Here is a 24,279-nt window from a genome sequence, read left to right on the forward strand (position 1 = left end):
ACTGTGGATAGAGCCACTCGGAGACTACTACACTATCTTTGAACTGCCATTGCTCGAGTCTTCACCAGTGAACATTTAAAGACCTCGACAGGAAGGAATTAGTGTTAAGTCTGTAATGAAATAGGTTACATAATTCCACTCCACTATAAACATTTGTAGAAAGGACATTATTTCCTGTCCAGTGTCACCCGAATGAGGATGAGGTTCCCTTCTGAGTCTGATCCCTCTCAAGGTTTCTTCCTCATAATCATCTCAGGGAGATTTTCCTCACCACCGTCACCTCAGGCTTGATCATTAGGGTTAGATGTCGGAGATAAATAGTATCTCCGACATCTAACATCCAAATAAATTTTTTATTCCGTTTCTATGATATAAAGCTGCTTTGAGACAACGTCTATTAAAAACAACATACAAATAAATTGAATTGATTTCTCTTAAATAGGTAAATATATTTGTAACCCTTTGTAACCTTTGATGGGGGAAAAAAAGTTTCATTTCAGTTTGATTTCAAAACAATATTTTATTAAAGATTTCGTTTATATACAAGTTAAAAAACACCCTTATAGTTGAAGTTATGACACCGAAGAGCAAATCGTTGCTTCTTCATTTACAGGAAGTCAAAACTTCATCACAGAACCTCCTGCAGACTTTTCAGATGGAGTAAACTGGACTCTTTAGCTGTTCATTAAAAAAAAGTAAAACAAATAAAATGAAAAAAAAGTTTCGATCTGCTCAGATTTTGCTCTTAAACCATCAGTCAGCATGAGTGAAGAGAAAAATTTAATATTGAGAAAGCAAGACTGAACGTTTCACATAAACAGGGGTTATAAACAATGCTATATTTTATACTTCAATACTTCAGAGGAACAAAGAATACATTCAGGAAAATTTCAGAATAAGCAGCACATAAAATATACTTTGTTTATTCCATTGTGCTTTTTTTTTTTTTTGTAAATTGATTTTAAATATTGAAAACACCTGAGTGTCCAGATACTGCAGTACAAATCGTTTAAAACTGCAATGGAATAATATCTAGCGGGATTATTTCTGTAGGGAAATTTCACAATATTTTAAAATCTTACTTTCAAATCATGTTTTTTTCTTGATTTTTCCTTTTTTCCCTCGTCTTGTCTTCTGAACAAGGTTCTCCTCTTTAGCATGTACGCGTACTTGTAATGTCTGCCTGAAATGACAAACATGTTACAGGTAGATCCACATGTGTACATCGTATACCGAGATCCTGACACATGGAACATTTTAAGTGTTTAGATTTTGTGCTTTAGTTATTTGTGTATGGATTTCTGTCCAGTTTTGTTCAGAGAAGTTGTTTGTGTGCTTCACTGAAACTGGCACCTGGGAGCATGATGCACACAGTTGAGCAACACATCTTAAAGATCTATCCTAATACGAGAGGTGAGGGTAAGGTTTTGATGGTAGCTGGATGGCAGGTATGACATTAAATGTTAGACCTAGGGATTGTTAAACAGGGTTTGGGAATGCAGAACCTCACACTGCACATGATAGTATGCGAGATGAATTGGTTTGGATCAGGAATTGGTCTGTTTCCGTCTCTGGGTTTTCCACAAGAATCCAGCCTCAGGAGATTGTGGAGATTTTCACTAGTCGCAGTCTGGGAACTTTTTCCCCCAACAGAGTGGGAGCCTCCATGAGATTTCGATTCTTAGGGTTAATCTGGTACAGTTTGGCATATTCAACATCCTTGGAGAAAATAGAGCAGGTGCTCAAACGGGAAATTGTTCCTCACTCTGTAGTTTTCTTGCCTCTATAGTGGGAAGATTGATGCTCATGTTGGGAGGGGCAAAGATACTTGGAGCAGTGTTACAAGGAGGAATATGAGGGGTGAGGGTCAGGTCTGGTGGTAGCTAGAAGGCAGGTATGTGATGGACAGTCTCAGATTAGACCTTGGGAATAGAAGCTGGCTTTGAGAATGCAGAATGTCACACTGGCCGTGTTAGTATGGGAGATCTGGATCCGGGGTGGTCCATTTCCTTCTCAGAAACCGTCCTCAGGTTGTTGTGGAAAGACTCACTAGTTCCAGTCTGGGGGCCTTGGAGTTACGTTTTTCTTTCCAGGTCAGCAGCAGCTCCTCCAAATTCAAGTCTGTCACACTAGATGATTTATTTTATCCTATTTATGCACTCGATCAATTATTTTATTTATTTTGACCTTGGATTCGAACTCCAAGGTTCTGATTGTTAGTAGAATGCCTAAACCAATAAAGTGATTTTTCATAATCCTTCCCAATTGATGTTTATCAGACTGTATGAACATGATCCCCGTGTCACACTGTAGGATATTAGTTGTCATCATGTCAGACTGTACAACAGTCAGGAGGTGTTAAAATTAGAAGCACACGAGAAGACTTGTCTGGGGTTTTTACGTCATTGATCTGTGACGCGTTCAGACTAACATTCTCTCGCTAAAATGGCAGGTAGCAGCAAACGATAACAACCTGCAATTACTTAATTTTGTTTATGACAATCCTTGATGTCAATCTTGATGTTGTTGCGTCCTCTTGTTCGATGCTCCTACTGGTTCTTGGTTTGACCCTCGTCGTAGGAGACGACACACTGCAGGCAAGTGTCAGAATACTTTTGGCACTACCAGAACTTCATTGGAGGTAAAAACTGATCGCAGCGGCCATTCGTCGGCTGTCGGTGACTGTGTCAATCCAGCCATCAAAGACCACAGATTTTACCCTAGTGTTCTAGAAATCTTATAGGATTTTAAAAATTTGTCTCAGGCGACCAAATCGTTGCCAAAATCACACGGTGTGAGCACGGCTTAAGCTAACACATATCTTCTCAGCCTGTTTCTACCATGACCCCCTCACCAGGAAAGGCGGGAAAATGAAAAGAGACGAATAAACCTGTAGTGTCAGTTACTCTAATACAGCACCACTGCAGTCAACATCTACAGCATATTACTGTTCTACTAATTAGACCAATTCAAAAAACACTGATCATACTTACTGTATATGCCCAAGAGTCTTCCTGCTTCGACTTTGACTTCCACAAGTGCTTCGTTCTCTTTAGAATCCTTCCTGTTGTGGAAGGCTTTAAAATGCATTTTCATCCAGAGCTCTCTTTTTCCTTCCATCTCTTCTGTTATAAGGGTATTGTAATCCCTAATAAAACAGTGTATTGGTCAGAACATTTCAAGTTGTTAATGCAACAGATACTTTACTAAACGACTGATAAACGAGGCGCACCGTGTGCGATGCTTCCATTCTACCATAACAGCTTCTAAACAGTTCCAATAATTAGGAATTTCTCTGTATATCTTTGCTGTTATCATATTTTCAACATTAGGTTGATTAAATGTCATCCATGTCATTGTATTCTGCACAGCTTTTTGTCCGTACTTATGTTTGATGCATTCGAGAACCTTCAGCAGACACGTCCACGCGTCCATGTCAGTCTTCCAGCTGGAGTATTCTAGAAGATTCAGAGCAACTCTAAGAGCGTTCTGTAGATCTTTCTGTTCTTCTGTTAAAGGGGACAAATGAAGGCATTTTATCGTCAATCGTGCATGTCCAAAACTATTCTCAGCTGCCACGTATGATTTAAGCTGATCTTTAAAAACATGTTCTACTATAAGGTAGAGTTTAAAAGATAGATTTACCTGACTGAATCAACAGAGTGCAATAATCCAGCATCAGTTCATGACTGGGAACCAGCGAGTGCAGACCCTGAAACAGTTTAAGACAATGACAGTTTAAGACGAACAAGAATTCTCTGAAAACCCTCAGAAATAATAAATTAAATCTGTTTAACGGCGTCTGCTAAATGCTTTAAATGTAATAAAAATAAGCAGGTTAACATCTACAGAACGTCCCAGATATTAAAGTGCAGTAATTCAAGCAGATTAGATGATTTGAAGTCGATCAAGTCGAGGTTTATTTTAGTTAGTTCTCTTCTTCTTCTTTTTTAACGACATGCAGCAATCAAACCTTCATGAATATCAAACTGTTTACAAATATTTACAAATAAATTTGTTGACAAATGAGGTTTGTTCGTGTTTTTACAGAAGCCGCTACATCTACAAACGGACACTTTACCTTCAGGGTGCTAAGAAGTTCGTCTATTGAAGCTTTATGTCTTTTCTGATGCTTGTATAAGTAAACGTGTGCGTTGGGATTTGATGGAAAATCCTTGTTATTGGCATAGTTTTGCAGCATCTGCAGAACTTCTTCTTCAGCGTTGTAGAATTCAAACATCTGTCCGAATAATACTCATCAAAATTTACAAATTTAATGAATGTAGATTTTGAGTCAAATCAAATGTGCAGCATTGCATCAACTCACATCAATACAACCCCATACGAAAGGGTCCCACACTCCTGGATGTTTGATGAGTTCCTGCAGGGTCACAGAGGCTTGTCTGAAGTAGCTGTGCAACTCATGATTATTTTCACAATTCTCTGATAAAAAAAAAACAAAAAAAAAACAACAGAAAGTAAAGGATTTATTTATTACAGCATGAGGTTAATCGGGAGAAGAGGACATTGGTAAAGACAAGAAAAGAAAGAGCAAATGAGAAACTAGTCCAGATCTTATAAAGGGACAGGTCCACAAAACTGTTAAAATATTACTGAAATATTATTTTGCTAAAATACTATACTGACATCAAAATGACCAGGAGCCAAAATGACATCAGAAATAAAATTCATGCTCTTAGAATTAATATAAATTACTAAATAAATTGATATGTAAACACACACACAGTGAACAATACACCAACCCACACACACACACACTTGCACACACATACACACGCACTTACACACACAAACAATTGTTTTACCTGCAAACAATGAAACTATTATGGATCTAATCAGCTCTATGGTTGGATTGAGTTAATATATTAATTTAGGGGACAGATCAGAGAGCTCCAGCACACACACACACTTCACACCTGCATCAGAAACAGACGACCTTTTCGAAGACCAGATTAAATAATCCATAAAGCCGCAGTAGGCGTGGATGAGTTTTAACTCCAGAGACTGTTTGGCAGACTGCTTGCCGTACCTCCAGCTCATGGCGACCGAAAGCTGCTGCTTGGCTTTTTGAATATGGCCATGCAACAGGAGGTGGAAAGCCTGCTCCAGACAGACCTAACAAAACAAGAAAAGCAAAGAAAACAAATAAAATGAATAAAGGCTCAAAACAAATATAATTTTTTAAATCCGACCTCCTTTTATTTCGCTAAGTCTATACTCTGTATATATCGTGGACAGATAAATCCACCTTCACGCCGTTTGACATGTCAGAATATTTCGCTGTCAGTTATTACTTCATCTTTATTAACTTTATTAAACCAGTCTTGAGATTCAGGACTTTTATCAGTACTAGTAAATGAGCTAAGATCATTACAATTTCAGAAATACACAACACATAATGAAAATCAAACCTTTGCATAATTTTTCACTCCTGTGTTTTTCATGCGGTCGTAGAAAGAATTAAACTGTTCTACGTCTTTGTGTGGATGATGCTTGAGGACTTCAGCGCCAAGTTTCCAAATAATCTGGAAAGAAGCATAAAGAAATATTTCACATTTAATACAGCTCTACAGAAAGGCAACCACATGGAAATCCAGATGAAGTTCAGCCTCATTCAACCTCTTCTTTCTTCACACTTACCTCACAGGCGATCGACTGCTTGCCAGCCGTGGTGTCTTCCAGTGTTTCAGCGTAAACTTGCATATATTGTGCAGCTTCCTGCCAGCGATGATGAAGAACGGCATCTCTAATGGCATCAAGACACAATCTTGTGCTTTTATGAAAACCAGTTTCTTTACAATGCTCTGCAACGACATCAAACAATTGTAAGAAAGGACACAACTGGAGGAAATATTAACATCCATGATGTTCGACTCTATATTATTGTTCAATTCGATTCGCTTCAAATGTATTTATTTGTATATAGAGCTTTTCACAATCGACATTGTCTCAAAGCAGCTTTACAGAACATAAACATAGAACAAAAGGTTATTATTAAGAATAATATAAAGATTACTAGAATACAAAAATTCAAGATTAATATTATTTAGATTTAAATGTGTTTGTCTGAGGTGACTCAGGCAGCAGGGGAAATATTTAATATGATTTCTTTTACAACTGCAAGACTAGTGCTTTTTTTTTACACTAAATTAACAAAATGTATTATAAATAAAACCATTATTTTGTTTATTCTTTATGGTACGCTAAGCCCCGCCCACAGGAGCTACTACAGGTCCTAGTGACTGTCTATCACAATGTAAACACGACTCAATCTGTTGCTTTTCTACATGTTCTACGTTTCTTCCAGGTTATTTTACACACTTAAAGGTTCCTTCCAACCTACTTTTAGAGGGAGAGACGTGCAACAAACTCGTCCTTTTCATTGTCGTCTGACTTTCTTCATCCTCCGAAATGTCATCGTTATTTGCTTCTGGATTCTGCAGCTGAAGATTATCCATAGTTTACTATTTCTTTACTATATAAGAGGTGTTTCTTGTGTGTAGTAATAAAAACAAACGTGCTGTGATCGTTTCCTCGCTTCTCAGGCACCACGTTGTTAGTCAACTCAAACGTAAACTCAAACCTACTTCCGGGTTTGTTTTTCAAAATAAATGTCCCATAAGTGCTACGAAGCAGCAGCAGCAGTGATCCCATTAACAAATGCCTAGTTTAAGGTAAAATAAATAAATGAATGAATGAATACATACATACATAAATAAAAAACTGTCTCTGATTTTCTAAACCATGGATTGTGTAACAATAAAGTTATATACACACGTTTTTGTTTAATCCAGTTGTTTCATATTGGTGACAGTGAAGAAACTTTACATTAAAGAATATAATAATAAAATAAAGACAGCAATACAAATAAGACTAGTCGTTCATTTTAGAAAGAATTCTGATGTAGGAAGCTGGGTCAGTCTGTGTCCTGTCTTCTGAATAGTACGTAACCTAGTGTTCCTCCTGATCTAGTGTTCCTCCTGATCTAGTGTTCCTCCTGGTCTAGTGTTCCTCCTGATCTAGTGTTCCTTCTGGTCTAGTGTTCCTCCTGGTCTAGTGTTCCTCCTGATCTAGTGTTCCTCCTGATCTAGTGTTCCTCCTGATCTAGTGTTCCTCCCGGCCTAGTGTAACTCCTGGTCTAGTGTTCCTTCTGATCAAGTGTTTTTTTTTCTGAACTAATGTTCCTTCTGATCTAGTGTTCCTTCTGATGTAGTGTTCCTCCTGATCTAGTGTTCCTCCTGGCCTAGTGTTCCTCCTGATCTAGTGTTCCTCCTGGTCTAGTGTTCCTCCTGGTCTAGTGTTCATCCTGGTCTAGTGTTTCTCCTGATCGGGTGTTCCTCCTGGTCTAGTGTTTCTCCTGATCGGGTGTTCCTCCTGGTCTAGTGTTCCTTCTGATCTAGTGTTCCTCCTGATTTAGTGTTCCTTCTGATCTAGTGTTCCTCCTGGTCTAGTGTTCCTTCTGGTCAAGTGTTTTTTTTTCTGAACTAATGTTCCTTCTGATCTAGTGTTCCTTCTGATGTAGTGTTCCTCCTGATCTAGTGTTCCTTCTGATCTAGTGTTCCTCCTGGTCTAGTGTTCCTTCTGATCAAGTGTTTTTTTTTCTGATCTAGTGTTCCTTCTGATGTAGTGTTCCTCCTGGTCTAGTGTTCCTCCTGGTCTAGTGTTCCTCCTGGCCTAGTGTTCCTCCTGGTCTAGTGTTCCTCCTGATGTAGTGTTCCTCATGGTCTAGTGTTTCTCCTGATCTAGTGTTCCTTCTGATCAAGTGTTTTTTTTTCTCAACTAATGTTCCTTCTGATCTAGTGTTCCTTCTGATGTAGTGTTCCTCCTGGTCTAGTGTTCCTCCTGATCTAATGTTCCTACTGGTCTAGTGTTCCTTCTATACAAGTGGTTTTTTTTTAACTAATGTTCCTTCTGATCTAGTGTTCCTTCTGATCTAGTGTTTTTTTCTGATCCAATGTTCCTCCAGATCTAGTGTTCCTTCTGGTCTAGTGTTCCTCCTGGTCTAGTGTTCCTTCTGATCTAGTGCGCCTTCTAAACAAGTGTTTTTTTCTGAACTAATGTTCCTTCTGATCTAGTGTTCCTTCTCTGATGTAGGGACCTGTCAGTGTTCTTCCTGCCCGCTGACTAACGCGGCTGCTGAGATGGAGCTGATCTGAGGCTTGTAAAGTGAACTCTTGCATACTGATGTCTAAACACTGAGAGTGGGAAAAAGTTCTGACATAAATATAAAACTCTGCCATTTGAACAGCAGGGGTACAATGTAGACTTTTTAATATCAATGATATGTGTATGGAATAAAAATATCACAATGTAGACTTCACACAGGTTTTTGGTCATTTTAAAACAATGGATAGTGTTGTTTATTATTATACGTGTAAACTAAGCTGCAGGACCGAAGCTCCAGATTATGAAGTCAGTAAACGTGTGTGTAATGTGAACGTTACATAAAACAATTCTCAAAAACACTTAAACATTTTACTGCATGAAGGCATTACATACATGACAGTGAGTTTTACGCTGAACATTTTAGCACGTTTGTGTTACTAGATAACATTCAAATCGAGTTGCATTTTATAAGACATCTCATCTTTTTTTTACAGAACCATTGGGGATTAAAATACATCCACTGGCCACTTTATTAGGAACAGTACACTCTCAGAAAAACCTCGGTTTTTCACCGCATGGATTCTTCAACGTGTGGGTAACGTTACTGTGGGAATTTTTCGAGATAATTGTTAGAAATATAATCATCCATGATAGCAGATTTACAACGAATTCAATTTATGATCGTTGTCTTTCGAAATCGCTGCATTGATCCAGACAGCGAAGGCACTGCTACTGAACACTGACTGAAATTTTGTTGAAACCTTCTTTCTCTTCCTTGCCATAACGACAGTTTCCTAACTTCACGCTTGGCTGTTCTGAGAGCTCCCCAAATCTTTCATGTGCCAAATGAATAGAATTTCACACTCCTGATATTATATATGTTCACATCCCTGGTATTTTTTTTAATGAACCGTAAATATTAAAATAAAACATGCGTTTTTTTTCTTTATTTATAATATATTTTAATAACCAGCTTCAATTTACAGATTGATTATTTTTCTTATAAGTTATGCAGAAAATGTAGATGTTTTAATTTAATCGACATTACTCGCTCTACAGATTAGTGACCCTTTTTTTCATACCCGAACATCAAAATCTCAAAGGACTCAAATCAACTAGAGATCAAAACAACAAATCAATCCTTTACAAGTAGTTTTAGAAGAAAGAAGTGAAAGAAAATAATGTTGAATAAAACGGACACGGATATGGCGTGTCCGGCTTTCAGCATTTCGGTGGACCTCGATACACGCTTGACTAGAAATATAAAATCACTTTATGGAGTAAATGAATGATTTTGCAGAAACAATAATAATAAAAATAATAATAATACGGTAGGTAAATTTAATCTGTTACGTTGACATGAGCATTACCTCCACCCTCTGTACTGCAGATCTCATACAGCTATAAATAATGAGCCATGATTTGAGGCATCATATTAAGACTTAATGAACCAGAACTGTATCTACACTATTGAGCTCAGGTGTTCCTCAAAGTGCTCAAGAGATCACACATCCAGTGTCTTTCTGGGGCTTGAGATCAGGTTCCTTCACAGGCTTAATCTCCTCCTCTTGCTTGGGTTTTGTTGCCTACAGAGAATCAATACATCAGTAGATCTAACCAGCATTTCAATGTCTTTCAGATATTTTTTTTGTTTGATTTATACCTTGTCGTCTTTCGGCCCTCTGGTGAGATCGAAGGTGGCGTAGACCTCAGGAGTACATTGGCTGCTGAGAGGAGGAAGTTCAAAGATAATGGGCTCCGCCAGACCGTAACTTGCCTTCAGCTCCAAAGCAGGTGCTTCTTCAGGTACTTTATGGAAATATCTGTCAAAAAAAATACTTCTTACAATTTACTGCGTTTCAACAAACCAGACATTTCAAAAGAACTTCCAGGTTCATGTGGATGTGGTATTAGTAGTCTACCATCTAACCAAGACCTGTTCACTTAAGTCAGTTTGCACTAAAAATCATCATCAGGGACGACAAATGATCCGAAAATCCTCAAAGCTGACAGCAGGAACCTCAAGTGCTGCAATTCTCTTTGGTTATCACTTTTGTGGCAGTAATGGTTTAGAATAAAATACCTTAAACTAGTCCAAAGATTCTCACCAATCCAAATCAGGACAGGGAAACGAGTATTTCACGCTTATACTGATGTGCAGAAATTACATCAATCTGGCAACCATCAATTCATTAACGGTCCTGTCCTGTTTTGTTCTCTGCATTGAAAATGTTCCTGAGGCACACAAAGATTTACCCCTGTGGATTTACCCTTCCACTTACAGCAGTTCGCATTTCTAAGCGCTCGGTGCAACAGCACCTTCATGAACATGTGAAAATATTTGTGTGTTGATGGTTGTGTGTGTTCACAATCTCACATGAAGCCATTCTCCCGCTGACATTTCTCCAGTGTGTTTTTGATCAGTCCACCGAGCTTCGTGAAGAAGAGCTGTTCGGAGGGTTTGGCAGTGCTGCCCGGGCCTTTGGTCTGACGGTATTCTTTACACAGCGTCTCTGCACGCAGATAACCTGAAGAAGAAGAAGAAGATTTAATACTATAATAAATACTAGACTACTGATTAGAAGGCTGTGAGTTTGAATATATGGAGCTGCCACTGCTGGGCCCCTGAGCAAGGCCCTTAACCCTCATTTCTTTGTAAGCCGCTCTGGATTAAGCTTTCTGTCAAATACCGTAAATGTGAAATGTTCCACTGCCACTTTGTTGAGGTACATTTATTTCATACACACACACTACCGACTTGCTCATCATACACATTTAAAGACAGCTTAAAGTTCCGACCAGTAAATATATTCATAGAGATCTTCGTTTCAGTTGAGTTTATTCTAAAGTCTTGCCGTAACTCTAACTCTACCGTACTCTACGCTTTCTAGTCTGGAGGTACTCACACTTCTCAGCCTCTTGAAGAGATCGAATGGCTTCACCACACTTGTCACTAGCAAGGAGAGTCTGTCCATGGTAGCAATGTGCCTGCGATAAAGAAATTAATTAATCAATTAATTAATCGATTAATTAAATAAATAAATAAATAAATAAATGAATGTAAGCATTGTATCTCCTTGACATGACAACACATTACATATAATCTATAATAACAATGCTTATGATGCCAAGATGTATGATTATGGTGCAATAGGGTGTTAACACACTGTAACCCTCCCTGATGCAAGGGATTATAATTAGAATGATATAATGCATGACACACACATCAGAACTCCATCATGACATCATCTTTTGTGTGAAAAGCTGCGGCCCCACCGGCAGCGTTGTCACTGATAAAGCCTTACATAAGCCATGTAAAAGTGCTGCTTTAACTGCAAATACTTTCTCCATTTATTGCTGCACTCGGGGTCCAGAGTGTTCAGAGTGTGATCTAAGAGGGGAAAAAAAAAGGAAACATCGAATATACCTGGTACTAAATAGAATCAAGCGTTTAGTATCTTCTTTAGTATCGAACTCAATCGTACCAGCCTTTTGATAGTAGTTTGCGGTCTCGAGTGCCAAAGCTGCAATAAGTCCGACGTTGTGCTTCAGTTCAATGGCACGGGCGATGGTCACTAAATGGAAACAGAGAGTAAATACAATACCGATGATTTGTTTGCTCTTGTGATAGTAGGGAGGTGGAGAGAATAAATAGAGAGAACAAAAAGAAGTTTCCACACCTTCCTGAGCCTCCGCTTGACTCTGCACGATGTATGTGTCAATCACTCTGGGCTCCAAGTCTTTGCCTTTCTCTGCTGGAGTGATGAGGCGTGGTATCTGAGTCTCCTGAAGGAAGAAGGGAAGGAAGGAAGGAAGGAAGGAATCGATCAGGCATCTACATTTTCATCTGTTTAGACATTCTGTTAAGGTAACAAACATCGAAGCATTTACCTTCAGGAACTTGAAAATTCCGGCTGCAAGTTTCAGATTCTTATGAACATCTTTTGCTTCATCTTCAGTGATGCTAGGATTTTATAAGATTTTAAATATATTAATTATGTGTAAGGAGAACTACACAAAAAGAGCATTAGTTCTGCTGTGTATGTGCACAAGGTTTCCATAAAACAAAGAGCGCTGTTATTCACTGACATCAATGAGCTCAGTCACTGTACCATGTGACCTCAGATCTGTTTCAGTGTCTAGTGTCCAGTGCACTCATGAAGATCTCGTAGCTAAAAAGCTTTTATTGTTAAGAATCCTAAGAATTTCAAGTCATCAACAGCACTGACAGATGTTTTCTACAATGTAAGAAGTCTTACATATGAATAATTTATAATAATGTAAAATCCCCTTCAAGCATGAAGGAAGCTACCTACCTACTACTACTACTACTACTACTACTACTACTACATATATATTTAAATTAAAAATCAATCATGATTCCAGTTTTATTGTGAACTGTACAGCCCCCACTTTCATACTCGGGTAAAAAAGATAAAAAAGAAACACTAATATACCCACTTTTCCTTTCCCGCACGCCTGGATGCAAATTTGGTATGCCAAACAGCAATATTGAACCCCATGGACACCAGCTCAAACACAGCATCTTGTTGAGCGCTAAATAAGAAAAAAAAAATACAAACCTAGATTATTTGCTAGTTACAATTACAAAAAATGATTGATCAAGACAGGAAAAACGTGTTTAAACTTACTTTTAAAAAAAAGGCTTTAACTAAGGCACTATTTTCTTGTAAATCTTTCTCTGCCCCTTTCATTACCTTGGTATGTTTCCTTGCAAAGTGTCAGTCCACTTAAAGTTCTGAATGAAGCGAAGCTTGTTCTCTTTCGTGGTTCCATCCAAAGAAACGATGAACCCTATTTACACGTCAAGCAATAAAACAAGAATAATACTCATATTAAAAGCTGAACAAAAATAAATGAACTAAATTTGCACAGCAGGTTACTTCACACTGAGTCCTATAATAGTATCGTTCTTTAATCAAGGGTTTTAAAGGCGAGGTGCACAATGTTTGATCACCGAAAATCACCGAAACAAACCAAATCGAAACAAACAAACCAAACAGATTGAACATACGGTATTAACACTTGGTCGACACTGGTTTTGTTAATTGTATTTTGTGTGTTGTCTTTTGTGTAATGTCTTGTATTTTTTGTCCTGCACTGTCTTTTTTATCTTGCACCAGGTTGCACAGATGCACTTTATGTGTCTAGGACTAACTTACTTAAGTCCTTAGCTCTGTCTTTGTTTTATGTAGCACCATAATCCTGGAGAAACGTTGTCTCATTTCACTGTGTAACACGTCAGCAATATATGGATGAAATGACAATAAAAGCTTCTTGACTTGACTTAACAGGTGAGAAAAAGTATGTGCACTCCTGACCATCACACTCATATATGGTCCTTCTACAACAATACGTCTCAACAGAAACCTGTTCCAGCACGACAACGATCCCGCTCCAAGACACGGCTCTTGTAGCCGAATCCCAACAGAAGATGAGCAAAAAAATGCATGTTTTTGGTTTACTTGCTAGATAAATAGGATATAATTCAAGGAGACAACACGAACCCTGTAACAGAGAAAAGTACTCATCAGAGGCTTTCTTCATGGTCTCCGGAGTGCACGTAGCGTCTGTAAACATGTCCAAAAGCCTTGCTCTCGTTGTCCTCAGATCGCTGTATCACAAATCAGCAAGATTTCTTCAGAATCACATGTTTACCAAGCAAAAGTCATATCATTTCCATCACCAAAGGACTCATACAGGACTTACTTGCAGATTTTATTAGCAGCAGGACTGGAGGCCACTCCATACAGGTTAAATGACACCGGCGCAGTGGCCTTTAGAGGATTCCTGTGAAACCAGTGTGTCATGATGAAGCCCCTTACACACCTGTGCTGAAAAGACGACATGTTTATCACTATTAATGATCATATAACACGGACACAAATACCTCAGTACTCATGAGTGTTTGTTTTGGGTTGTTTATAACACCCAGCTTACAATAACAAACACGTTTAAGTGAACTGAACAGAATATACAAGTTGTCATGACAACATATGTGTATCATATCCTTATATCCTTTCTGTATGTTTTTGTTATTGTACATTATACACGAAGCTAACGTTAGCTACGCAGCATGAACAACAGCGTCCATTTAAACACGCCAAGCTAACAATAAACACTGCTTAAAAACGTCAGTCATGAACAAACAAATTCACCTGAACCGTCAAACCTCTTTGTTTATAGTCGGAACTGCTTCAAGGGGGGAAAAAACAACAACACAGCTGATCCCAAACACGGAAGGTTCTTCCTGGTGGCGCGTGTAATCGGTGACGTAATGGACGTTAACTCGAAACGCTAGGAGGGGAAATAAAACAAAGAAAACGCTCCATAAATCGGAAATTCCTTCCCAGGAACTAAACGAGTGACGTCATATCAATATGGCCGCTCACAGAACGAGAAGTAAACAGAGCGGAAATATTCCTTTACCTTTTATATATGACGTGTTCTGTACCTTTTTTTTATTCACCTCACTAATATACTTTTTCCCCTCTCTCTCTAAATCTATACGGGAAATACAAATATAAAAATATATATAAATATAGTTCTTTCGTCGTAGTTAGCTGGCTAACACAAGCTACAAAATAAAAGTCTGTGTGTTTACAATAAAAATATGACGTACAGAAACTAGACTACGTTTCGAGCGCCTGCGTCCCACTTATATACGCATTATAAACAGCAGTTATGTTTATCCCCACCGTGTAAAGGTTTTTTTTAGCAGTATATATACACGCTAAGAGTATAAATCTAAGTGTACATAATAAACCGTATTTTATATAAAAAAAAATATCGTGCGCACTTACTTTCACAAAGGATTTAAAGGTCTTGAGAATGGTGTGATGCAGTCTGATGCGAAGCTGGAAAAGCGAACAGACCTATACTCGATTCAATTCAATTCGAGTTCATTTATGTGGCGCTTTTTACAATTGACATCGTCACAAAGCAGCTTTACAGAACAAAAACATTGAACAAAAGGTTTTTAAAATACAAAATTCAAGATTAATATGAGATATAATTAAATGTGTAAACATTTTTAAACGTCGATGTGGACTTTTATTTTGAAATGGTAAGCCATTTCAAGCCAAACGATGGTTTTGAAAACGATTCTTTTTAATCAACACGGTCATTCACGCCTTAAGGGTTACGTCTAAACAAACCAGGGTGAAAATAAATAATATAGGATTCTGACTTCAGAGAACTTTTGATCTGTGAGTGCAGGACTCGGTTAAGTTCGGTTGCACGCGCACAAGGGCTTGGTCCGGGTGTAGCGCGAGCACCGGCTTGTGTTCACGTGCACGCGGACAGATATTTAACACCAAGGCATGCTGAGAAATAGCATCTGACCCGCGATGGTAAATAAGAAACGGGCTCCTGCAGTTGTAGAAGATGTCAGATGTCACCAAGACCGTCCAGAAATGGCATGCAAGTTTAAAAAAGGGCACGGACTTTGATTCCTGGGGCCAGTTGGTGGAGGCAATTGATGAGTACCAAATGTAAGTTACCTTCAGCAGGTTGGCATGGATTATACTTTGTTTTGTTCTACATGCAGCGTTTACGGTGATTTTAAATGATAATCCCAGGATACAGTTTCAATCAGGAGAGGATGAGTTCCCTTGTGAGGACGATTCCTCGAAAGCAGACTGACAGATTTATTCCCTTCTATTATAATAATCAGCTCCACTCTTCTGTGAAGGTTCTCCACTAGATGTTGGATGGTGGATGTGTGAGAATCGTCTACAAGAGTCTACATTAGTGAGATCAGACTCTGATGTTTAGATGATAAGGAGTCTCCAGTTCCATTTCATCCCAGAGGTGTTCAGTGGGGTTGAGTCAGAGTCAGGGCTCTGTGCAGGACACCTGAGTTCTTCACTCCAGCCTTCACCTCCACACCATGTCATTTTGGTTGCTTTGTTCACAGGGACATTGTCACACTGGAGCAGGTTTGTTGTTCCACTGAAGAGAAACCGTAAGCCTACAGTGTACAGAGACATTCTATATACTGGGGATGTGGTAGCCTAGTGTTTAAGGTTCTGGACTACTGACCTGAAGGTTGTGAGCTTGATTCCCAGGTCCACCAAGCGGGCACCGCTGGGTCCCTCAGCATGGCCCCTCCACCAGGCTGCCACCGTTGGGCCCCTGAGCACGGCCCTTAACCGTGTTGTATAAAATGAGATAAAAATGTAAGTTGCTCTGGATAAGGGCATCTTCTAAATGCTGTAAATGTATACAACTCTGTGGATTAAAGTTTGTAGAAACAGTTTGAGGAAGAACCACATATCTGGTTGAAGGTCAAGGTGTACACATACTTTTGGTCTTATAGTGTGCCTTATTTAGGGCAAAATAGCATGAATCACATTTCCTGTTTCCTTACTTATGTTTCACAAAACAAATGTTACAGCAAGAATAATTATTACACTGTGCTAAAGCACCACCATTAGGCCAATCAGGTTCATGTTTCTTGCTTGAGCAGAGACAGCGGTTACTACGTACTGACCTAAGTATCATGTCTGGTCTACACAACCTTAAAATAAATCATGCACGGCAGTCAAAAAAGCTGTACACAAGCACAGCGTTCCCAGGACACGGGCCAGTGGTGGCGTTGGTGTTGCAAGGTGGTTGCTATGACATCCCAAGTGATTGCCGGTGGGTCACTAAGCTGTTGCGATGCTATCCTTACAGGTTGCTAGTGTGTTGCTAAGTGAGCAGATGTAGCTCATGATGTTCACACTCCAGCATCTCCAAGCTGCCACTGTTGGTCCCTTAACCAAGACCATTAACTCTCTGCTTCTGAATCATAGCTGACCCTGTGCTCTGACACCAACTTCCTAACAATCCATGACTATTCTTTAACGTATAAGTGACAAATAAAAGCTTGGTTTCTATTCTAATTGGTTGCCAGGGTGTTAGCTATGGTATCACCAATGGTTTCAAGGGTCACGCTTAATTACAGCTGTGGAATTCCAGATGGTTACAAAGGCCAAGGTTACTTTTACTGGTTGCTATGGAATTTCAATTGTTTACAATGGCTATGTTGCTATGGAATTCCAGATGGTTGCTAAAGCACTGCTTTGTGGTTGCAATAGTATTCCAAGTGTTCACAGGGGCATCGCTAGGCTGTCTCTATGGAATCCAGATGGTTGCTATGGTATGTCTGTGATGGTTGCTATGGTACATCAGTGCTATGTGGTTGCTAGGCTGTTGCTGTGGTGTTCCAGGTGGTTGCTAGGGAGTTGTTCATCAACGATTATCAAAGATAAAGCAAGCGTGTTAACATTTGTGCCAAACTTCGGGTGTAAATGTAAAAGTTTTTCATTTCATTTCATCCGTTAGTCGAACAGATTATTAACTGCTGCATTTCTGCACACTTTGTCAGACTCGCACGGCAGCTGCAGAAAGAGGTTCAGTCTCCAAATTCTCAGGATTTCACAGAGGAACAAAAGGTAATTTGGAAGTAACATACTGCTGGATTTGATCAGATTTAGTATATTTCTAGACTAATCTAATCTAACACTGTTTTTATTAGAAAACCCTGGGGAAAATTGCAGCATGTCTGGAGATGCGAAGTTCATCCTTACAGGTTGGTGATCATTTCATCTGTGTCAAATCACATCGCTCTTAACGGAGTAAAACGAACAGTCTGCACTTTCAGCTCTTTTTCATTATTTCATTTCAACTCCAGCATGCTGTGGAAGAAATACCACTAAAATAACAACCACCAGCTAATATCTATGGCCCTGAATGTGTCATCTATAGCTGCATTCAGAACAGACCTTTTTATATACCTTCGTAAATGAAGATAAATGAAGACTTTTAAGACGAATCAATGTGTTCGTGGTCATTAAACTCATTGGTTTTGCTCAGGACCATTTGACATTGACCGAGGAACCTGAGGCCGTTTTGATTTTGTGCACCATTTCCGTGAAAACTTTTCTCGTCTCGGTACCACTACAGCAAACACACACACTATTACAGAAGCGTCTTAGTTCACAGGCTGTAAAAACCATACTGGCAGATGATGTAAACATTTTTGTTCATTCCATTCAATTGAGATATGCTGTTTGATTTGAACGCCTGCAAACTTTATGAAACATTTAAGGTGTTCCTTCACTTTACTGACTGAGCCCATTACAACAATACAAGGCAAACCTAGATTTCATAAACTCCAGAAGTGTTCAGAACTAAGTAGAACCGAAAGAAAAAAGATTTGCTAGTCTTCTCCTGGTTTTTCCTGATCTCCAGCCTCTTTTGGGAAGTGTAAAAAAAAAATCTTGCTAATCATTATTAACACTGGGAACATACTGTGTAGGTGTAATTTATTTAAACTTAGACTTAAATCTAAACCTAATTCAATTCTATAGATATTCTGTGTACTTATTATTCAGACCAGCTTCATTAAAACAATGGTTTGTTCCATGTGTGTGTATTTAATGCACAGAGCTACTACAACCCCTCAAACCCCCACATTTCAGCGTCTTTCTCTTTTCATTTGCTCAGAGCACACAGTCCCAGGAGGAATTTACCTTACAGGACCTGAAGAAACTGGAACCCAGTATGTAACGTATACAAACATTTTACCTCACGTCTAGATCGAGTAGCGTCCTAATTGTGGACTTTACAACGAACACAACTATCACATTGACCCATGAGTAGCATCTTTGCCTAGACTTTGATTTCTGTCTTTATTTTTCCCAACAGTCATCAAAAATATTCTCACTTACAACAAAGATTTCCCCTTCGATGTCCAACCAGTGCCTTTGAGGTAAACTTAAGACCCGAGCTGCGTTCTTTTCTCTGTTGCTTTTTAAGTTGTGAGGTAAAGAGTGTGAAAATGTGCATTAATTCATGACTTTAACTCTGCTCTTAGGAAAATCTTTGCACCAGGTGAGGAAGAGAACCTAGATGTCGAAGAGGAGCTGGACACGGCAACGGGGACTGGATTAATCCAGTCCTTTCCTGCCAGAGCAGCAGGTACCGCTTCGTGTAAATATCTACACTTAGTGGCAGTTCAACACTCGATCATTTCTCTCTGAAGAAAAAGCGTGTTGGTTATTAGACCAGACAATCACAAGTAAAGAGACGAGAACTTAAAACTCACCGAAGTGTTCGATATTTAATAAGAGCGGGAAGAGGCTTCACACACCTTAAACTGAATTTCATCAGCATGAGAATCAGACAAGCGAAAGAAACATCTGGACAGTTGTGGTGTTATTTAAAATAATTATATATTCACATACACAGGTATGTTTGAATGTATGAATTTTGTTCGTCTTACTGTATGATGGAAATTAAACACATGCAGGACAAATGAGGTGAGGAATATTATGACTTATATTTTAATAGATTAAGAAACCACACTGAACACTGATTTGATTGATTGATTGGTTGATTTGATTGGTTGGTTTAGTGCATACTAATAATTTTCGATAATCGTCTCTCTGGTCGGAGCAAAATGGAGGTTCTCTTAATTAAATACAGCAAAATACAGCACATTTTAATACATGTCATAAAGCAAACACATAATAACTAACTCTGGTTCTGGAAACGAGTAAACATTTAACGTAAACTGATTTACTGTTGATTCCACCGTGTTTTTTTTTTTTTTTTGCTGACATGCCCCCAAACTTGGAAAATCCCCTCATAATTCCAACTGTTTGTTGAAGCTCACGTCCGTTCAACTCAATCTTTCCCACATGCCTCAAATACTATTAATATCTTAGCTAACAGCTAAGTTCTTCAAAAAGATATCGGATTAAGGAAAACAAACAAACAAACAGATTTATTGTTGTGGACATTTTTAATGTGTCTTCGTCTTCACTAGCTAGGTTTAGACTCTGAGGCTGTTCAGTTGTTCAGTGATCTACAGGATTATCTTTTTCTTTTACAGACCTGAAGGTGTAGCTTTAATAAACCATGAGTTCTTGTTTACAGCTTTATTACCTCGGCTTCCCTCCGAGCCTGGGATGACACTGCTGACTCTGAAAATTGAGAAGATCGGTTTAAAAGATGCAGGACAATGCATCGAACCTTACATGACGATTAGTGTCCGAGGTACGAGTCGAATTCCGTCAGACGAGAGATCGTTTAACTCTAGAGTTCTTACCTCGTATCATATAATCATGTTTTTCTTCTGCTACAGATCTGGATGGAGTCGAATTAAACCCTGTTCAGGACACTCCAGTCTCAACACACAAAGAAGATACGTACATTCATTTCGACGTAGATGTGGAAATCCAGAAACATATTGAGAAACTACCAAAAGGTCTAAAATTTTTTTAGTGCTAAAAATAATCTTTTGAATATATTTGTCCAAAATTCTGCTTCAGTAACATTTCCAGTGAACGTTTTCCTGTGAAGCTGCTTTATCACAGTGTCTGTTAGAAATAGCATGAATGAAATGAAATTGAATCAGATTCATATTTAACCGGGTCATGACTGGAGTCTGAGAAGATCATTGTAGAATTCATTCATTCATTCATTTTCTACCACTTATCACGGGGAGCCTGTGCCAATCTCAGGCATCATCGGGCATCAAGGCAGGATACACCCTAGACGGAGTGCCAACCCATCACAGGGCACACACACTCATTCACTCACACACACACACTACGGACAATTTTCCAGAGATGCCAATCAACCTACCATGCATGTCTTTGGACCGGGGGAGGAAACCGGAGTACCCGGAGGAAACCCCCGAGGCAGGGGGAGAACATGCAAACTCCACACACACAAGGCGGAGGTGGGAATCGAACCCCGAACCTGGAGGTGTGAGGCAAACATGCTAACCACTAAGCCACCATGCCCCCTCTCATTGTAGTATTGACTCAGTTTATTAGTAGCTACACACTCAGTGAATGGAAATGCTGCTTCTAGAGCACAAACTTATGGGGATTTTGTTTCTTTTTTGTAATAGGGGCTGCTATTTTCTTTGAATTCAAACACTACAAGCCCAAGAAGAAGTTCACCAGTACCAAGTGTTTTGCCTTCATGGAGATGGATGAAATCAAACCTGGCCCCATCGTGATCGAGCTGTGAGTAACAAAATAATCCGATAAAAATTTCAACCGTTCTCTAACCGGCACAATGCATAAAATCATACAGATCAAGAAAACAAACATCAGATCAGAGGAAAACAGTTGGACTGGTTTGAGCTTCCAGAAAGGCTTATAGTAATTCACACTGTTTAATAACTCTGTAAAAACGTAGAAAAACATCTCCACCTGCACAAAACATCACAACACAACACAACTGGACTGTTTTCAGACTTCATCTTTCTGTGCTGAGGAACATCTCAGATTTCTGCTCTTGACCTGTATGATTTTCTGCCACATGATTGGTTGGCTGATGAGATCACTGCATAAACGTGCAATTGTTAAAGTAAATGGTGAGTGTATAAAGATCACAGCTAGCATTTCTCTGAACTGATAAGATTATTATTTGTACATTCGATTGGTTGTTTTAACGTTATCGTTTTGATCATTTGGTTGGAAAAGAATTCAGTAACGATACCGAACATGTGCCACAGTCTAGAGTATGTGATAGTCTGACATGTCTAACATTGTCTAACACCGTGGTCTTAGGTACAAGAAGCCGACAGATTTCAAGAGGAAGAAACTTAATCTCCTTACGAAGAAGCCACTTTATCTTCACCTGCATCAAACTCTACACAAAGACTGAGCAGAATACGAGCCAGTGAAAAATCATCAGGATTGTGAGGAACAGCAGACGTTTTACTCGTTTTTGCCTTTGTTAATCCGTCTGAAGAGACCTTGCCTTGTCGCCTCCATAAGAACATAACATTATGCTTTGGAATTCTGCCTGTAGGTTTAATGGAAACAAGGAGAATGTAATAAGTCGACGAAGACATCGATACTGGCTGCGATCTGTCCATGTGATGGTCAAGCATCCACAGTGTTTGTGTCCATTGTTTATTACCACTATGGAACAAGTCTGGACTCTCTACTAACTCAGCACTTAATAACACTATCACAACTAGCAAATGTTTAATGTAGCTATCTTTCTTTAGGAGTCTGTGTGTTCCTGTTTAAAGAGTTTTCACCCGCTGTCTCATGCAGAACGGTTCTTGTTCCGTCTTGCACGCACCGTATTACACGTTTAAAGTCAGGGGGGGTTGTGACGGCTAGACCAAAGGCTTCTTTTCGTGTCGGATTTTGAGATGCGTTTTAAACCGTTGTCCAGCTGTAGAAGCTGGAAGCTTCTGGTTATTGACTGATGATGTATCATTTGTTTTCAGGATTTTCTGATTTGTTTCCTGTACCACTGGCTGCCACACAACCCCAAAGCATAACAGAACCAATCATATGCTTAGTTGCAGATCCTTAACGGTTTAGAGTTTTAAAATTTTCCGCCCTGCCTTTACATCCGGACGCCTTGAAAGTTCATGAAATATGAAGTAACTATGCACATTAACCAGGCTATTCAATTACATTTAGGTTGTTTATGTAACTAGGCATGTTCACTAATCTAACTCATCTAACCAACTAATCAGGTACCTTACTCACATATACAACACACAAATATAATATTAAGAATAAATGACCTTTTGGAACTGTACAGTGGTGCGGCATCAATGGAGTGATATGTGCATACAGAATTGGTGTACCACATCTGGACAAGCTCAGGAAAGAGCATTACAACTTTTTTTGCCAATGCCACTACAACTGTGGTTTTCCCTGTTGGTGCCAGACAGCATTCTGGGATAAAGTTGGCTGTGTAACGAAAGATGGTCCCACATACTTTATTGGTGTACTAGGCCACACGAAACTAACAAGGCCAAGGTCATTTTAGTTTTCACTAGAGCTCACCATGGTCCAGATCTGCAGTACCCAAGCCAGGTTGCTTGTACCTTTGGGTTGGCTGCCTTCAGGACACCACTCTCCGCTGGTGTACTTGCAGATTGACTCTCATTTTCCACATTTGGATAACTCAAAAATCGTTAAGTATTTACGCACGACATCAGTGAACAGTCCGAGTCTTGATCCGTCACTTTATGGGGTGTTAAGGTGAAGGAACCCGGCCATGTGATCTGTCCAACACTCCGACCGCATCCAGGACATTTCCACCTTTTCCATGTGGGGTGTATCCAAGTGTTTCCAAACCTCATCTGTCCTTTGTATTCTTGCTGTCACAATTAAGTCATTAAAATTAGTCTCCACCTCATTCTCTGCATATTTTCAGGCGTTATGATTAAACGACAAACTCAACGCTCTAGTTCACACAATGATGTAGCTATTAAAGTGAAAACACTTGTTCTGTCTTTTATGAAGGAACTTTCAAGGAAAGTGTTAAATAAATAAATAAATAATAAATACTTTTGGCCATATCGCATATATTCATAAACACAATCTTTATAATAACGATCCGTGTTTTCCAACATTACGTATCTCTCATAAATCTTTTTCGTAAATGTTTATATGACCCTTCTGTATTTCTAGGGGACGTGTACAGAATAATGTTTGAATATAATATTAAAACATTTCAGATATTTGAGTTGTTTAATAAATGCCTGTAAACTTTATCCAGTGTGCAATAATAGCTTTTATAAAAAGTCTTGTTATACACTGCAATCTCTTTTCATTTAATCCTGATCATATCATGTTCTTATCCAAATAAACTATTTAAAGTCTCAAAACTGCACAATTTGAACAAGTTCTTGTCTCGATTTTTTTTTTTTACTTTTACATAAATGATCAGGTGTTCCTAATACAGAGGACGGTGACTGTACTGTATGCATCTGTGGTTCTATGAATGACGTGTAACCGAATAAGTTCCCACTGTGATGCATGTCGTAATATTTACTGTATATACCACAGTCGTACTGCAATCGTGGGGAAAAAAGCCCAAGCGTAATGGTTAATAAAGAGCGCACTAAGTCAAAGAGAACTCGTTTGATCTAATTTAATCCTTTCGTTCATTATCGAGGCATCTGATAATTTCACAACCTTCCAGGACGAGCTCATGTACAAGACGTGAAATTACCACTTTGTGAGCATCGTGACTATTTTTGCAGAAAAAATAAATACAATTATCAGCTCCCAACTTTCAAAGAAGGTGCACGATACACGACATGAACGACTTTTAGCTGCAGTTAACACGGACGGAGTGAGCAAAAAA

General features: G+C 39.0%; 3 protein-coding genes across 5 annotated transcripts; 1 reads left to right on the top strand and 2 right to left on the bottom strand.

Annotated features, from left to right (window-relative positions):
* Positions 1-500: 500 nt before the first annotated feature.
* taf1a (TATA box binding protein (TBP)-associated factor, RNA polymerase I, A) lies at positions 501-6,611 on the bottom strand. Its single transcript, XM_027147553.2, has 11 exons — positions 6,365-6,611; positions 5,662-5,825; positions 5,433-5,546; positions 4,938-5,136; positions 4,328-4,443; positions 4,082-4,240; positions 3,646-3,712; positions 3,386-3,509; positions 2,994-3,148; positions 1,083-1,183; positions 501-678 (listed from the first exon to the last, which is right to left on the bottom strand). Exons 1-11 carry the CDS (start codon positions 6,477-6,479, stop codon positions 652-654), a joined length of 1,341 nt encoding a protein of 446 aa, XP_027003354.1. The 5' UTR covers positions 6,480-6,611; the 3' UTR covers positions 501-651.
* Positions 6,612-8,482: 1,871 nt separating this feature from the next.
* Positions 8,483-14,970, bottom strand: brox (BRO1 domain and CAAX motif containing). Of its 3 annotated transcripts, XM_047818262.1 has the most exons (14): positions 14,952-14,970; positions 14,307-14,445; positions 13,858-13,977; positions 13,656-13,762; positions 12,846-12,942; positions 12,589-12,684; positions 12,019-12,091; positions 11,808-11,913; positions 11,613-11,702; positions 11,433-11,518; positions 11,034-11,115; positions 10,505-10,655; positions 9,791-9,950; positions 8,483-9,713 (listed from the first exon to the last, which is right to left on the bottom strand). In XM_047818262.1, the coding sequence occupies exons 3-14, from the start codon at positions 13,956-13,958 to the stop codon at positions 9,624-9,626; spliced, it is 1,239 nt and encodes a 412-aa protein (XP_047674218.1). In that variant the 5' UTR covers positions 13,959-13,977; positions 14,307-14,445; positions 14,952-14,970; the 3' UTR covers positions 8,483-9,623. The 3 variants fall into 3 exon arrangements, with proteins under 3 accessions (XP_047674218.1, XP_047674219.1, XP_047674217.1); XM_047818263.1 differs by lacking the exon at positions 14,952-14,970 and having other exon boundaries at positions 13,858-13,982; positions 14,307-14,496; XM_047818261.1 differs by lacking the exon at positions 14,952-14,970 and having other exon boundaries at positions 14,307-14,495.
* Positions 14,971-15,174: 204 nt separating this feature from the next.
* Positions 15,175-23,811, top strand: aida (axin interactor, dorsalization associated). The gene is made up of 11 exons (XM_027147586.2): positions 15,175-15,641; positions 17,522-17,588; positions 17,672-17,725; positions 18,643-18,697; positions 18,844-18,907; positions 19,013-19,116; positions 20,077-20,196; positions 20,285-20,407; positions 21,059-21,176; positions 21,726-21,856; positions 21,970-23,811. Exons 1-10 carry the CDS (start codon positions 15,535-15,537, stop codon positions 21,820-21,822), a joined length of 909 nt encoding a protein of 302 aa, XP_027003387.1. The 5' UTR covers positions 15,175-15,534; the 3' UTR covers positions 21,823-21,856; positions 21,970-23,811.
* The last annotated feature ends 468 nt before the right edge of the window (positions 23,812-24,279 follow it).

The sequence above is a fragment of the Tachysurus fulvidraco genome, chromosome 9, assembly GCF_022655615.1.
Source record: "Tachysurus fulvidraco isolate hzauxx_2018 chromosome 9, HZAU_PFXX_2.0, whole genome shotgun sequence".
Taxonomy (NCBI): Eukaryota; Metazoa; Chordata; class Actinopteri; order Siluriformes; family Bagridae; genus Tachysurus; species Tachysurus fulvidraco.